The sequence below is a fragment of the Pseudophryne corroboree genome, chromosome 9, assembly GCF_028390025.1.
Source record: "Pseudophryne corroboree isolate aPseCor3 chromosome 9, aPseCor3.hap2, whole genome shotgun sequence".
NCBI classification, from domain to species: domain Eukaryota; kingdom Metazoa; phylum Chordata; class Amphibia; order Anura; family Myobatrachidae; genus Pseudophryne; species Pseudophryne corroboree.
In genome coordinates, this window is record NC_086452.1 from 443032145 (window position 1) to 443049441 (window position 17297).

Genomic DNA, 17297 nt, shown 5'->3' on the forward strand with positions numbered 1-17297 from the left:
TAAACCTGAGGTACCCTTGGTGAGAAGGGTAAATTTGGACATGAAGGTAAGCATCCTCGATGTCCCGAGACATCATGTAGTCCCCTTCTTCCAGGTTCGCAATCACTGCTCTGAGTGACTCAATCTTGAATTTGAACCTCTGTATGTAAGTGTTCAAAGATTTTAGATTTAGAATCGGTCTCACCGAGCCGTCCGGCTTCGGTACCACAACAGTGTGGAATAATACCCCGTTCCCTGTTGCAGGAGGGGTACCTTGATTATCACCTGCTGGGAATACAGCTTGTGAATGGCTTCCAAAACTGTCTCCCTGTCAGAAGGAGACATCGGTAAAGCCGACTTTAGGAAACGGCGAGGGGGAGACGTCTCGAATTCCAATTTGTACCCCTGAGATATCACCTGAAGGATCCAGGGGTCTACTTGCGAGTGAGCCCACTGCGCGCTGAAATTCATTGAGACGGGCCCCCCACCGTGCCTGATTCTGCTTGTAAAGCCCCAGCGTCATACTGAGGGCTTGGCAGAGGCGGGAGAGGGTTTCTGTTCCTGGGAACTGGCTGGTTTCTGCAGCCTTTTTCCTCTCCCTCTGTCACGGGGCAGAAATAAGGAACCTTTTGCCCGCTTGTCCACGAAAAGACTGCGCCTGATAATACGGCGTCTTCTCATGTTGAGAGGCGACCTGGGGTACAAACGTGGATTTCCCAGCTGTTGCCGTGGCCACCAGGTCTGAAAGACCGACCCCAAATAACTCCTCCCTTTAATAAGGCAATACTTCCAAATGCCGTTTGGAATACGCATCACCTGACCACTGACGTGTCCATAACCTTCTACTGGTAGAAATGGACAACGCACTTAGACTTGATGCCAGTCGGCAAATATTCCGCTGTGCATCACGCATATATAGAAATGCATCTTTTAAATGCTCTATAGGCAAAAATATACTGTCCCTATCTAGGGTATCAATATTTTTAGTCAGGGAATCCGACCACGCCAACCCAGCACTGCCCATCCAGGCTGAGGCGATTGCTGGTCGCAGTATAACACCAGTATGTGTGTAAATACATTTTAGGATACCCTCCTGCTTTCTATCAGCAGGATCCTTAAGGGCGGCCATCTCAGGAGAGGGTAGAGCCCTTACAAGCGTGTGAGCGCTTTATCCACCCTAGGGGGTGTTTCCCAACGCACCCTAACCTCTGGCGGGAAAGGATATAATGCCAATAACATTTTAGAAATTATCAGTTGTTATCAGGGGAAAACCACGCATCATCACACACCTCATTTAATTTCTCAGATTCAGGAAAACTACAGGTAGTTTTTCCTCACCGAACATAATACCCCTTTTTGGTGGTACTCGTATTATCAGAAATGTGTAAAACATTTTTCATTGCCTCAATCATGTAACGTGTGGCCCTACTGGAAGTCACATTTGTCTCTTCACCGTCGACACTGGAGTCAGTATCCGTGTCGGCGTCTATATCTGCCATCTGAGGTAACGGGCGCTTTAGAGCCCCTGACGGCCTATGAGACGTCTGGACAGGCCAAAGCTGAGTAGCCGGCTGTCTCATGTCAACCACTGTCTTTTATACAGAGCTGACACTGTCACGTAATTCCTTCCAACAGTTCATCCACTCAGGTGTCGACCCCCTAGGGGGTGACATCACTATTACAGGCAATCTGCTCCGTCTCCACATTTCTCCTCATACATGTCGACACAAACGTACCGACATACAGCACACACACAGGGAATGCTCTGATAGAGGACAGGACCCCACTAGCCCTTTGGGGAGACAGAGGGAGAGTTTGCCAGCACACACCAGAGCGCTATATATATATATATATATACAGGGATAACCTTATATAAGTGTTTTTCCCCCTATAGCTGCTGTATCTTTAATACTGCGCGTAATTAGTGCCCCCCCTCTCTTTTTTAACCCTTTCTGTAGTGTAGTGACTGCAGGGGAGAGACAGGGAGCTTCCCTCCAACGGAGCTGTGAGGGAAAATGGCGCCAGTGTGCTGAGGAGATAGGCTCCGCCCCCTTATCGGCGGCCTTATCTCCCGTTTTTCTATGTATTCTGGCAGGGGTTAAATGCATCCATATAGCCCAGGAGCTATATGTGACGCATTTTTTGCCATCCAAGGTGTTTTTTATTGCGTCTCAGGGCGCCCCCCCCCCCCAGCGCCCTGCACCCTCAGTGACCGGAGTGTGAAGTGTGCTGAGAGCAATGGCGCACAGCTGCAGTGCTGTGCGCTACCTTGTTGAAGACAGGACGTCTGCTGCCGCCGATTTTCCGGACCTCTTCTGCCTTCTGGCTCTGTAAGGGGGCCGGCGGCGCGGCTCTGGGACCCATCCAGGCTGGGCCTGTGATCGTCCCTCTGGAGCTAATGTCCAGTAGCCTAAGAAGCCCAATCCACTCTGCACGCAGGTGAGTTCGCTTCTTCCCTTAGTCCCTCGATGCAGTGAGCCTGTTGCCAGCAGGTCTCACTGAAAATAAAAAACCTAAAACTAAACTTTTCACTAAGCAGCTCAGGAGAGCGTGCACCCCTGAGTGTGCACCCTTCTAGAACCACCTTCTAGAACCCTTCTCGTTTGGGCACAAAATCTTAACTGAGGCTTGGAGGAGGGTCATAGGGGGAGGAGCCAGTGCACACCAGGTGGTTCTAAAGCTTTACTTTTGTGCCCAGTCTCCTGCGGAGCCGCTATTCCCCATGGTCCTTACGGAGTCCCCAGCATCCACTTAGGACGTTAGAGAAACAGTATTGCATGAAGATAAATGTATCCGATATATCCTGTACATAAATCTACCAAGTAAAATCAGGGTTTCTGCTAGAGTATAAATGTAAGGCTTCATATACAGAAGGGATCGGTATGGGATGCTGTCAGTATACCGACATCGGCATCCTGTACGCCAGAATGCCGGCAGGGGGGAGAGCGCAACGAAGCCCCTTGCGGGCTCGGTGGTGAGCTTCACTTGCTATAGGTTCTATTCTCCATCTATGGGTGTTGTGGACACCCACAGAGGGGGAATCACCTACTTCGCTGGCGGCGGTATATTACCCGTCGGGATCCCGGTGTCGATATTGAGACAGCCGGGATCCCAACAGGCAGTATTTTCACCGCATACCATACAGAAAGCGTGGAACCACACAACATGCTGATAATAATATGTGCCTGTATAGTGATAATAATTCAGAGCTCTTTACCATACAGTCTACTTCCCCACACATCTATTGCTGTCACCCTCACCATTTCCATCCGGGTCAGCTTTTACAGCAGTGTACATCTCCCGAATATTCTCCGGTGTCATCCACCTGCCGTTCCCAAGCCGGGAATGGGTTAACACCTGTAAATGAGCAAATAATGTAAAATAAAATGATATAAAAATAAAAAATGAGAAAGGAGGTTGCCCTTCACCCTATGGGCCTAATTCAGGGTTCATCGCAAAAGCAAAGTCTTTCTCTAATGGGCAAAACCATGTGCACTGCAGGTGGGGCAGATGTAACGTGCAGAGAGAGTTAGATTTGGCTGGGTTATATTGTTTCTGTGCAGGGTAAATACTGGCTGCTTTATTTTTACACTGCAATTTAGATTTCAGTGCTAACACACCCCACCCAAATCTAACTCTCTCTGCACATGTTACATCTGCCACACCTGCAGTGCAGTATGGTTCTGCCCATTACAAAAAGTTTTGCTGTTGCGATCAACCCTGAATTAGGCCTTTTGTTCTGAATATCTGGGTGAAAATGCAGATTTATGCTTCAAACAATGCATTCTACAAAGACTGGCGTTGCAAAGTTGCAGGCTAATCATTACTGCTCTAACGGGGTGATTCAGACCTGATCAATTTAGCTACGATCACTTTCCCAGACATGCGGGGGGGACGTCCAGCACAGCAAGTCCGCCAGCATGTCTGGCGCTGCCCTGCCGCACAGGTACAAAAACATTGCACGGTGGCGATGCTTTTGTACCTGAAGATTAGCTCTCTCCAAGCGCAGCTCCTGCGCGCTGGCAGGGAGCTACCCGTCGTTCTGCGGGTCACATCGGCTGTGTGTAACGTCACGCAGCCGCTGCGGCCCACCCCAGCACACGGTCCGGGCACGCCTGCGTTGCCCGGACCGCGCCCCCAAAACAGCGGCCCAACGCCGCCAGCCAGCCCCGCGGACGCCTCTGCCTGTCAATCAGGAAGAGGCGATCGCTGGGCCGAGATGCCGATCGCATCTCTGGCACGCGTTGGCGCACTGCGGTACCTGTGCATGCGCAGTTCAGACCTGAATGCCCGCTGTGCGACAAAGCACAGCAGCGATCAGCTCTGAATTAGCCCGAGACCAATATATATTTTCATAAGTGGCTTTGATAAACGGCGATCCGTGATACAACAATAGATATTACGGCCACAGACTGTGTAGCGGGCAGTTTTTTTGCGTCTTGTGTTCTACCCACCTCTACTCACCTCTTTTACCTGCAGTTGTCCGTCTTGATTGTGGTCCAGCAGGTTAAAGATGTCAGCCTTACTGATCTCTAGGTTCTCCATGGCTTCCTTGTAGCCGTCGATGGGCAAAATCTGACTGGCCTGTAGTCCTTTTAGCTGGGCCAAGTGGATGAGGAGCTTGCACTCTTCTCCTGTCAGAAAGTTAGGAATCTCTAGAGGGAAAGACCCGAGAAGGTGACAGTCAACCAGCAGATGTTAATAATAAACTGAAATGAGATGGACAAATCTTTCTTAACCCATGTAACTAAAGATATAGGGGTACATTTACTAAGGTGGCAGTTTTTTTTAGAACTGATGTTGCTCATAGCAACCAGATTCTACTTAACATTTATCTAGCTGCTTCTAGAAGATATTATAATCTGAGTTGTTGCTATAGGCAATATCACTAGTTCTTGAAAAAAACTTTTTAAACTTCTCCATGAACAACACTAGTAATTCCAGCACATAGAACAGTATGCAAATGTTTATTGTTGCTAGAGGTAACAGTACGCAGATAAAAAGACAAGGCACACAGGAGGTCATTCCGAGTTGATCGCTCGCTAGCTGTTTTTAGCAGCCGTGCAAACGCTAAGCCGCCTCCCACTGGGAGTGTATCTTAGCAGAAGTGCGAACGAAAGGATCGCAGAGCGGCTACAAAAACAAAATTGTGTCGTTTTAGAGTAGCTCCAGATCTACTCAGTGCTTGCGATCACTTCAGAGTGTTTAGTTCCGGATTTGACGTCACAAACACGCCCTGTGTTCTCCCAGCCACGCCTGCATTTTTCCTGGCACGCCTGCGTTTTTTCGAACACTCCCTGAAAACGTTTAGTTGACACCCAGAAACACCCACTTCATGTCAATTACTTTGCGGCGGCCATTGCGACTGAAAAGCCTCGCTAGACCTTGTTTAAAAATACATTGGCCGTTGTGAAAGTACGTCGCGCGTGCGCATTGCGCCGCATACGCATAAGTGCTGTTTTTTGGAATCATTGCTGCGCAGCGAACAATTTCAGCTAGCGATCAACTCGGAATGACCACCACAGAGCGTTACCTTTTAATGGAAACATTATCTTCACAAATGTCTAAAGTTACAGTAAAAACGACAACAACCTATAAAAGTACGAGAGCTAAAGTAACCACTAAATTTGCATCTAAGATATCTAAAAATAAAAATGTGCCGATTTGGTAAGTACTATTACTTCCATAACACAGTTTTTGTGACTTTTGTCAAAGTTTCAAACTTTTTTAAATGTGCAGACGGAGCTTTTTGTTTTCTTTTCCCTAAAACGAGCTGCTACACCAAGGCCGTTCAGATTAATCCCCAGGTAAATACGTCGAACTGTAAATGGATGTTAAGCAGGACACATTGTTTTAAAAGGAAAACATTTAAGGAAAACAGTGTCAAGTCATTGATTTGCTTGAGAATTCCAGAGGCCAGATAAACAGGGCTTACTTATCCCCCGTCAGTAAATGATTACTTCAGCCTCACTAAAAAAAAAGTCATACGTAGAATCTGACGTCATAGTTAATGACCACAAGTCGGAGAAAGGGGGAGGGGCTGGGTTGACAAATGGCTTCCAGCGGAGATCCAATCATAAGTACGATAATGGGCCAAGATAATACTATGTACAACCTCCTCGCCTGCCCTCATTACAACACCTGCTGGTTTAAGCAGGCCCCCTGCAAGACTAAACAATCAGGCCTATTGGCAAACACCAACTGAGGTATTGTCTTGTCCAGTGGTGCTGGACCTTAATGAGAAAGGATTAGCAGGAAAGTGGCTCTAGCACTATAAAAAACCCATTAGCCAAACCTAAGAGAATCTCAGTTGTGCTTAGGAGGAAGAGACAATGAGTGCCCAGCAACCCCAACGCCTGGGACCCCGGAGATCTGTGTGGCTGCTACTCTTCTTGGTGTCTTTCTTGACTTGTGGTTCTCGAGCAATGTACGTGGACTTTGTGAGCAGTTCCTCTAGATGCATGGCCATTCCAAGGCATATGCCTCTCTGCCATGGCATTGGATATTCTGAGATGAGAATCCCCAACTTGCTGGGGCATGAGACGATGGCAGAGGTGATCCAGCAGTCCTCCAGTTGGCTGCCTCTGCTTGCGCGAGAGTGCCACCCGGATGCCAGGATATTCCTGTGCTCGTTGTTCGCACCGATTTGCTTGGAAGGGTAAGCTACCCTAAACATATTCCCCTGCTAACACATATGGGGGAGACTTATCAAAGCTTGGAGAGAGAGATAAAGTAACAACCAATCAACTCCTAACTGCCATATTACAGGCTGTTTGAAAATGGACAGCTGGGAGCTGATTGGTTGGTACCTTATCTCTCTCCGTTTTCTCTCTCTCTCTCCAAGTTTTGCTAAATCTTCCCTTGAAAGTCTTTTTGTTTTCTGTTGCCTGAAAGCTATTGGCTACTGCTTCTAAAGCTGGAACTGGATAAATTGGTCATTAATACCGAACTGTAACCTCAGGGGAGACATCATTATATATAGTACAAGGAAATATCACCCTTACGTGCGTCATTTCCACAGCAATTACCAGCCATGTTTTCCCATTAGTGGGTTTATTGTACGGATGTCTCTTTGAATTACACATGGCTGACCGTCACGTGCGTCACTCGGTGTCTTTGGTCAGCACGTAGTCTCCTGTCCTTTGTTTTATTGAAATATAGAAGTTGACAACAGAATTAGGGCAACCTACCTACTCACCGTCACATCCCAGCAGTAGCTGGTTACAGATTATTACAGCCAGTACCTGCAGACACGCCTGGACACAGACGGACGGACACGGACACACACACACACACACACACACACACACACACACACACACGTGTCTTTAAACTGCTTAGCAGAAAATAATGTACACAGTTGTAAGCAGACTGGTAACAAGTCTCTTAGAGGAAAAGAACAGTACACCTTCAGTAGGGAGAAAATGCTGCTATGGTAGGACATGACAAGGATTTAAATCCTTTATTTCTTCCCGGAATCCACTACCAGAACAATTTATTTAAATCCATTTTAATATCCCAGCATGTTTTATTTCAGCTGGCTCACTACAGCGTTATACCACCGTGACCGGACCTTAGGGGAAGAAGACGGGGTACTTTGTGGATTATAATGGAGGGTCACGCTCAGGTGGTTAGTTAGGACTGACAAGGAGATTTTCATAGTAAATAAATGCTCATTTCTTTAGTGACAGGATCATAAAGCCGTGTCGCAGCCTGTGTGAGGCGGTGAGGAACAGCTGCGCCCCTATCATGGCGTGCTACGGTTACCCGTGGCCGGAGATACTGAAATGTGACCACTTCCCTATGGATCACGGGATGTGCATCTCACGGATTACTAACGGCACAAGCGCCAATCGCAGAAGTAAGTAACTGAGTTACCCGACATATAGAGATGGATGTATGTATGTATGTATGGATGGATGTATGGATGGATGGATGTATGTATGTATGTATGTATGTATGGATGTATGTATGCATGTGTCATCTGTGCTACTATTTTGAACCAGGTGTGGTATGTTCGATAGACAAGACTTAGGTCGACCACTATTGGTCGACAGTAAGTAGGTCGCCATGGTTTCTAGGTTGACATGTACTAGGTCGACATGAAAAAAGGACAACATGGTTTGTTTGTTTTTTGAGGTGGGGGCATCGTTTACTTCGTAGAGTGACCGGGAACCCCAATTAGTGCACCGTGTCCCCTCGCATGGCTCGCTTTGCTCGCCATGCTTCAGGCAAGGAACCTCGCTCAGCTAGCGCTGTGCTCAGCACAGGTTACTGTTCCCAATTGTAGTCCACGTGGATCGTAAAGTATGAAAAAGTTTAAAAAAATGGGGGGGAAAAAAAAAGTGAAAACCTCATGTCAACCTTTTGTCATATCGACCTACTTACTGTCGACCAATAGTGGTCGACCTAGAGACCGGATCCCTTTTGAACCAAGCACCTGTTTTGGAGAGAGAGAGAGAGAGAGAGAGAGAGAGAGAGAGAGAGAGAGAGAGAGAGAGAGAGAGAGAGAATATATATATATATATATATATATATATATATATATATATATATATATATATATATATATATATATATATATAGCCAGAATACTACAGCTCCTGTCCTTTGTTACAGCAGTGCCCCGAGCCAGCTGCAGGGACTGTGAACTGGACGAGGCCAGCTCTGCCAAGGAGATCCTGGATACTTTCTGCGCTAATGATTTCAGTAAGTACTCGGCCTGGCACACCTCGCCACTCACAGCTGTCTACGGGAAGAATTACCACTTATCGGGCTTATGTAACGTTAAAGGGGAAGGGCGGCTTATTGGGGAGTAAATACAGAATTGTGTAACTAAAGACGGAATCATCTGAAAGCAATATAGATATTTAGAACATTTGGACATTTTGGTGGTGATTGTCAGAGGGGGGAGATGTATCAAGCCTTACAATGTATGGAGAAGTTGCACATTGTGACCAATCTAGCTAGCATTTAGCAAGTACACTCGATAAAATGATAGGAAGTAGCTGATTGGTTGCTAGGGGCAACTTCTTGTCCACTCTTTAGAACAGGGGTGGGGAACCTTTTTTCTACCAAGGGCCATTTGAATATTTATAAAATCCTTCGGGGGCCATACAAAAATTCTCAACTTAAAACATTACCCTGCCCCCCAGTAGGTCTGCCCCTTAGAGGTACTGTGTGCGCGCACAAAAAAAATGGGACGTGATCCATATATGCTCCACAATTGCCCCCACAGTGCCAGATCCACAAATGCCCCCACAGTGCCAGATCCACAAATGCCCCCACAGTGCCAGGTATACAAAAGCCCCCACAGTGCCAGATCCACAAATGCCTCCACAGTACCCCCCCCCCCCCCCCACACACACTGTGCTGCTCACCGCTGCTCCATCCGGCGGCGTGTCCCGGGTGTTAGGACAGCGTGGCTATGTCGGGCGGCGGTGGCGTGTAAGACCTCAAACCAGCCACAGGTTCGTGAGCCAATCAGAGCTCACGGACCGGCAGCGGCGGCTCCTGATTGGCTCACGAACTGGCGGTTGGTTTGAGATCTTACCTGCCGCCGGACATAGTAGCTGCGCTCTTCTCCATGCCCTGACAGCGGAGACACGCCGCCGGACTGAGCGGCGGCGTGTCTCACTGACCCAAGCGGGTGGGCCGGAAAAAACAAACGGCTTTGCGGATCTTATACGGCCCGCGGGCCGGAGGTTCCCCACCCCTGCTTTAGAAGGTTCCATTGCTCTCCATTAGAGAATCTATCAGGAACACAATGTAGTCGGGCCCATGGGGCATGAGACCAGCTTGCAGGGTGCAATCTTTTTGTAGCCCTGCCCTTAGCCATGAAAAGCACGTTCTTAATGTATTTTTAAATGATATGCACACCCTTAGAATGCAGCAGCAAACCTCCCCCTACCAGCTAGCAGAGTGTCCGTGTGTTCCCTGAGATGCCAGCTCCACTACCTCCTCTGTAACAGGTCACGCTGCAGGTCGCAGAGGGTGTTTCCTCCCAACATGGCAGATTGATCAGTTACAGAGGTACCAGGTATGTATCTCGGATGTCAGACCTAGCTAGTTGGGGAAGGGCCTGTGTAATTCATTATTTAAAATAGGTGGACAGTTCCCGTAACAGCACTGCCGGTAATTAGTCATTTTCTCATCCAGTCTCAGGTGCAATGTAGGACATTTATAGAGACTAGCATTAGGGAAAAGGGACACTGAGGCGGGATTTCAATAGTTTTTTTTGGGTGCCTGACAGAGGAATTCAATTGTTCTGCCAAATCGGGTGCGAGTGCCAGTGATTTCTGCTCTCACCCTTCTGAGGTGGCGAGCAGAAATCCACAAACGTAGTGTGCCCAGCACTTTAGACGAGAATTTGGACATGACATACACATAAAGAACTACTGTAACAATTGAATAACGCCCCGTCTAAAGTGATGAGAGATCGGGTGCAAGAGTGGGTGAAAGAAAATAACTGAATTGCCACCTAAATAGGGATGGCCATCAATGGTTAATAGCCATCGATGGAGATGGCTCTCCACTATCGATGGTAGAGAAGGTGGCAATTTTCTTCTTCTTGAAGGGACCGGGGAGTGGAGTTTAGCTGTGCTACTGGTGCCGCTCAGACCAACCCCCTTCTATATTTGGCCCGCTAAGCCCTATTCAGTCCTGCAATGGACCAATGGGGACCCCCTTTGCTGGCCATCTCTAACATCAACAAATTCTTAAAATCAGAACCGTCCCTGACCAATATGGTGCCCTAGGCAAGATTTTAGCTGGTGCCCCAAGTTCACATGAATATGCCCCAAATTTAAGCCCCCATATCCTCACTGGTGGCTGTACCGACGTGGTCATGATGCAGGGAGAGGCCCCGTGGTCTGCTGGCAGCTCCTACATCCTTCTCATTACTGGCACATTGTAGTGGAGGCACACGCAAAGGCACCGCCAGCAAACGTGACCTCTCCCAGCAGTGGCAAGACTATCGGTGCTTTTTTTGGCATTGTAACTGCAGCGAAAATGCTGAGAGATCAGGTCTGCCATTGAGCTTGGCGCTGACCTGGAGCTATGGCGCCCTAAGCATTTGCCTATATGGCCTATGCCTAGGGACGACTCCGCTTAAAATTCTGCACCTACAAAAACCCTTCGTTATTAGCGCGACTCTAGGGTTCTTCACGTTTCCTTATTAAGCTTTTACCTTAAACAGAAAGGAGCAAAGGATAGCATTTACATTCCGCTACTGTTAGTATACACAGTACAGTACTGCTGACTGTGAGAGAGGTCAGTATTAACACATATAAGGTATACACAGTTATATACACATCTCAGTAACACATAAAATGAGGCTGAGGCATCCTGTGGAGCCAGGCAGTCAATGTGCCTAAATAGGCCACAGCTGGAACCTATCTTTTAGGAGCCATTTTTATAGATGTCATCAGCTTCTGGCTTTTAGCTTGTTTCTCTAAGCCTGGGCTATGATAAGTTGTTAAAGGCCTGTTCTACTTCAATAACAAACCAGGGGTCATCCGTCATTCTATAAATAATCACCAAAGACCAGGATATCTGGGTCACTTTCTTTTAGATTAGCTCTGAGTATTTGCCTGGCATGTCCCAGTAATGATTGAAAGCAAATAAAGACACACAACACAATGAGTGTCCGATGCTCTTTTTTTTTTAAAACACCAAGTACCCCCCAGCATTCTAAATAATGAAACACTCCGGGTAAGGCTGTTTCTCGTCACATCTGAGTGTGGCAAGCTGACAGCAGAACCACTTTGGTGCGACAAGGGGAACGGCACACTCCTGCAAACCATGATACCCGACTAATTATTATTTTTAGGATTTTTTTTAATACAAGCATCAAACAGCATTTAAAAATCTTTAAGAACTCATTAAACACTCAAAATGATTATATGTATGCAAGGACTGAATTTGTTGCATCTTGCTTTTCCGGGGGGGGGGGGTAATGGCCCTCATTCAGAGTTGATCGCTCGCTAGCTACTTTTAGCAGCCGTGCAAACACATAGCCGCCGCCCACGGGGGAGTGTATTTCCACATTGCAAGTGTGCGGATGCGTGTGCAGCCGAGCGGGATGAAAAAGTTTTTTGCAGTTTCTGAGTATCTCTGGACTTGCTCAGCCCTTGCGATCACTTCAGTCTTTTTGGTCCCGGAACAGACGTCAGACACCCGCCCTGCAAACGCTTGGACACGCCTGCGTTTTTCCAAACACTCCCTGAAAACGATCAGTTGCCACCCACAAACGCCCTCTTCCTGTTGTGAATCTCCTTGCGATCGGCTGTGCGAATGGATTCTTCGTTAAATCCATCGCTCAGCAGCGATCCGCTTTGTAGAAGTACGACGTGCCTGTGCATTGCGGTTCATACGCATGCGCAGTAGTTACCTGGACGCTGCGCTGCGAAAAGCGGCAGCGAGCAATCAACTTGGAATGACCCCTAATGTCAATTTATTTAATGGAGGAGGGATTGTTCACAAACTTTCAATAGCCATATTTTGACGCAAAATACTTTAAAAAACAAACCTGTACTTAACATTTTGATGCTATCATGTTTGAGAGACGCTTTTGGTCACAAGTTACAGCACATTTTTCATCATGAATTGCGCAGTGGGTGGCACCGTTTTATCACAGAATACAGGTGATTTTATTATAAGTGGGTGATCTTATGTTACATCTCGCTCACACTATTAAACATACCAATAATCAACATTGTAAGATCATAACTTACGTTGTACCAAGCATAACAAAAACTAAGTAAGTATGTAAGAGCCTGTGGATTAAACGTAGCTCCCTTGGAAATTGTTTTTGATAAAACAATTGCACTACCCTGGTCTCTGACATGTTTAGATCCTTCGTTAACAGGCACTTAGCCATTCTGGTTTCTTTCACATTACTTGACGCATCTACAATCTGAAGAGCAGGTGAACTGATCTCAAAACATTTCGGAGATGTTTAAAATGAACTTTTTTTTAAAAGTGTTTGCTTAAATTAGCTCCATAAAAGGTATGGCGAGCTGGGGATTCACTTGCGTGGGACAGACGCGAGAAGCAAAAGCATGAAAATAGCTAGGAGAAATATTTATCATATAATAGATAGACGTTTCAAGTAGCTTGACAAAGGGCATATAGCTGCCCGAAACGTTACTGCATTATATATTCTGTTTGCCTATATGAGCACTTTTGATGTTCAGAATCAGATCCTGGAGTAATGTTTGCTTCACGTGAACCGATACACATATCACACACACAGATTACATACATATATATATATATATATATATATATATATATATATATATATATATATATATATATATATATATATAAAATGTTTTTATAGATCAGTGCGCTTATTCACCATTCGGAATTCCCCTCTAAGGGTCAGTAAATAACAGTCTTACAAGAATGTCTTAGAACGTCACAGTCCTCAGTGGACTCATCAAGACCCTACTAGGTCTAATGGGCACACTCCAAAATTCCTGGCGGCAGCTCAGTTCTTCAGAAAATGACGTTGGGTATATTCAGTCATGGAATTTCTACGAGAGTAGGGGAGAAGAACAAGCGCCTTATGGTGCAGTAATTTAGTCAATAATGTATTGCAGACACGAAAAATGGAAAATTCCGTACCGGATATAAGCTTGTGTCAGGGCCTATCAATTTCTTGTCCAATAGATGCTCTCCACCTATATATCAGGAGACATAGATCATCGCCGTATAGTGTAGTATCTTAGTACATCCACTGGGGATCCCTCCCCTATAAATCATGCGTACCACAAAAAAGCTTTAACCATACGTATCGGATAAGCCTCTATCCAATTGAACCAAGCCGGTCCCGTATAAAGCAGTCAGTCGGTCTCAACGCGTTTCACCCTTCAGGCTTCCTCCTGAGGAAGCCTGAAGAGCGAAATGCATTGAGACTGACTGCCTGACCTACCTACCTGTCTACATACCTACTACCTGTATCATTAAGCTAAGCCTTTTTTATGTTTATTTTTATTTATGTATATTAAAATTACTTTTATCTTCTGATACAAGGTAGACTGATAGTGCTTTATACGGGACCGGCTTGGTTCAATTATATATACACACACATACGTCCATACATATGTACACACACACAGTGGTGGACAAAACTGCAGACACTTTTTGAAATTTGCATGTTTTTCAACTTTGGATGCTTAAAAAAACTGTTTCACTTCACGCAGTGCAATGATTCATATTTCAAATGAAAGGAAATTTAATGCAGAATTCAACACACATATATAGATTGTGTTTCCTGATAGCGTAAACAAAACTTCCGTACTCCTGATGTTGTCACATTCCCACCAACTTCTCTTGCAATTGCTGCATACGTAAGACCACAATCCTGGATTTCTTCCTGGGTGACCAGTCACCACTTTGCCTGGACGACATTGTAGTATTTATTTTTTACACTGTCAATAGCACTAAACAATACACACAAACATCCAACCAACCAACCAACCGTAATTGCCTTCTTTGTCTGACTGAAAGTAGCGTAACTTCCCTTGTAATGCAAATATTTTACCTCTGTTAATCGTGTTGAATTCAGCATTAAATTTCCTTACATTTGATATATGAATCAATGCACTGCATGAAGTGTAACAGTTTTTATAAGCATTCGAAGTTGAAAAACATAAAAATTTCAAAAAGTGTCCACCATATTGGCCACGTGTGTGTATATGTATGTATATATATATATATATATATATATATATATATATATATATATATATATATATTTATTATATATGTATTTATTCTCGCCTGGAGGAAAAAAAAACCAATAACTAACCAGTTTTCATAAAAATACATGGATTGGGGAACTCGCATAAAAAAAAAAAAATGGGCCGCAATTGAATTGCGAGATTCCACCATTGGCCAATAAATTGTGGTGAAGTCCAGTTTATTTCGCAGGAGACTTTACCACATTAAACTGAATTCCCCCCCACATTCTGTTCTACAAGAAAGTTACAAGCCACAGAAACAAGTTTAGCATATAAACAGAGAAGTCTGGAACAGGCTGTTTATCTAGGTCAGGCTTTTCCAATCTGTAATTCTCCAGATTCTGTAGAACTACAAGTGCAAGCATGCCCACTGCTAGCTAGCATGGTCCTTGTAGAGCCACGGATCACCTAATCCTGAATGACAGCCATGGAAGCCTACAGGACACGCCAGTTGCACGAGTGGATACCGTACTGACCATATAATGGGTTAGTGCTGGCTGGCCTTAGGACTGTACATAAAGGCAGTACAAGGAATACAGTAGTAACTGTGCTTTTATTTTATTTCTGTAGTTGCCAAGGTTCGGATCACAAAGAAAAACACGACGTCATCTTCCGTTTCGGACTTTGACATGGATTCCAAGGTGGATGTCTTAAAACACGGCCCGCTGCCCAAGCTGGACATCTTCCCCCGGCTTCAGCAGTGGCTGGACTTGGACGCCACGTGTGTGCAGAACATCATGCGTGGCACCCGCACTGGCACTTACGTCATTAGCGGAGACGTGCGAGAAGACAAGATGGTGGTGAATAATGCCTATGCCTGGCAGAAAAGGAACAAGAACCTGCACTTTGCTGTGAAGAAATGGAAGCATTACAGATGCAGATCATAGATTCCCCCAGATCTCCGGTCTATGGAACAGAAAGAACCATCTAAGCCTGCATTAGGGCCTCTAGGAAGACTGTATATAGTACTGTATATATGGGGGATGACTTACTGTAATAGGATAGCAAGCCATATATGACTGTTAGAAAATCTTGAGAACTGTCCACTACTCAGGTTGGCCTATAGAGGGCGCAGTTAGCACAGCCGGACAGTGACCACATGTACTGTAGGATCCGATGCCATCATTATCCAGTTAGATTTACCAACAGCCCAGGAACAGAATATCAGCCGGATATATTATTGACATGTTGCAATTTGCGGCAAAGTAGTCTTAAAACCACCTAATTGGCTAGTAAAATGCGTGCCACATTGGAAATGTCATTGTCCGGTCACACAACGTATTTTCAGTTTTACAACACTGGATACATTTGCAATTACACTACGCACACACCCAACTTATGAATGATCGCTTCATGCATACAACGGTTACTAGATCTGAGAGGCGAGGTGGGTGTGGCCGCCTCTACATGCGCCGTTGTGCTAACCTGCGCTAATATTCGGCTTTCTGTGGTTAAAACAAATCTATTATCAAACCTATTGCTTGCCAAACTATATTGTACCAAAGAATTATATTTAAGGCACGTTACAAAAAAAAAACTAAAAAATGCATTATTTTAATATTTTATTTTGCATCGTCTCCACTTATTTACTTTTTGCTAATTAGTGTCTTATACAATAACGACCTACATTGACAGGAAAAGCCAAGGTGCGCAAAATACTATGCTCGGAGACGTATAAAGAACCGACCAATCAGCTCCTAGAAGTCATGTTACACAGTGGTAAACGCAGGATTTTTATGGGAGGGGAGGAGGGGGTTCCCATGTGTGCTCGTACGTATATTATACACACACACATTGATACATATACAGATGTAGACAGGCTCATCCATCCTGTGATGTGTACGCGTCACAGCATGAGGGCGCGACTAGTGTGCCCGCGGACGGTCGGATGGCGTGCAGCGACTAGCCGCAACCTGGTGTATAATGCAGCTTGTCGCTATGCATCGCTGCAACAATGAACGTGAATACATCTGTATACACAGATGCACACATACAGTACATGTCACACATACATGCAAACATACACACATTATAGTATTATATATATATATATATATATATATATATATATATATATATATATATATATATATATATATACTAAGACAAATAGCAGCGTCACTCCGGGACTTTGAAAAAATTTTTTTTGTGTATTAAATGAATCACTATTCCAACGTTTCGGGGTCCGTAACCCCTTTGTCAAGGTGTGAATGAGTGCAAGTGACAAACCTCTTACCTTTAAAGCTGTGCTCCACCACGTGTCAGGCAGATTCCTCCCCGCGCTGCTCATCCGCTCCGGGACCTGAGGGTTTCCGGCGCTGGGCTGGTGACGCCACGTCCGCGCCGTCTCACCGCTTCCGGTCTCCCGTTGCTATGGCATTGCGTCTGGCTCCTGGCTCGGTTACCTAGGCGACCCTGCCGTTTACCATTGCGCTACTGCGCCGGGGCCTACAAGGTGCAAAATAGTGACAATAGTGACTGTTACTTAGTTACATGCCTACATGGTACTGGCAATAGGAATGACCCTCAAGGAAATAAAACATTCGTCATAGTATACCTTTACATCTA

At 45.5% G+C, this 17297-nt stretch overlaps 2 protein-coding genes across 3 annotated transcripts in view; one reads left to right on the top strand and one right to left on the bottom strand.

The window, feature by feature from the left end:
• P4HTM (prolyl 4-hydroxylase, transmembrane) overlaps nt 1-17297 on the bottom strand; it is an 82649-nt gene that overhangs the window by 55194 nt on the left and 10158 nt on the right. For both annotated transcript variants that reach the window (XM_063941135.1, XM_063941134.1), the window contains exons 3-4: nt 4444-4634; nt 3240-3336 (exon numbers count right to left, since the gene is read on the bottom strand). In XM_063941135.1, coding sequence (XP_063797205.1) covers nt 3240-3336; nt 4444-4634 — 288 coding nt within the window. The remainder of the gene's footprint in view (nt 1-3239; nt 3337-4443; nt 4635-17297) is intronic.
• On the top strand, nt 6369-15616 carry LOC134957216 (secreted frizzled-related protein 5-like). The gene is made up of 4 exons (XM_063938919.1): nt 6369-6637; nt 7671-7840; nt 8602-8688; nt 15300-15616. Exons 1-4 carry the CDS (start codon nt 6405-6407, stop codon nt 15614-15616), a joined length of 807 nt encoding a protein of 268 aa, XP_063794989.1. The 5' UTR covers nt 6369-6404.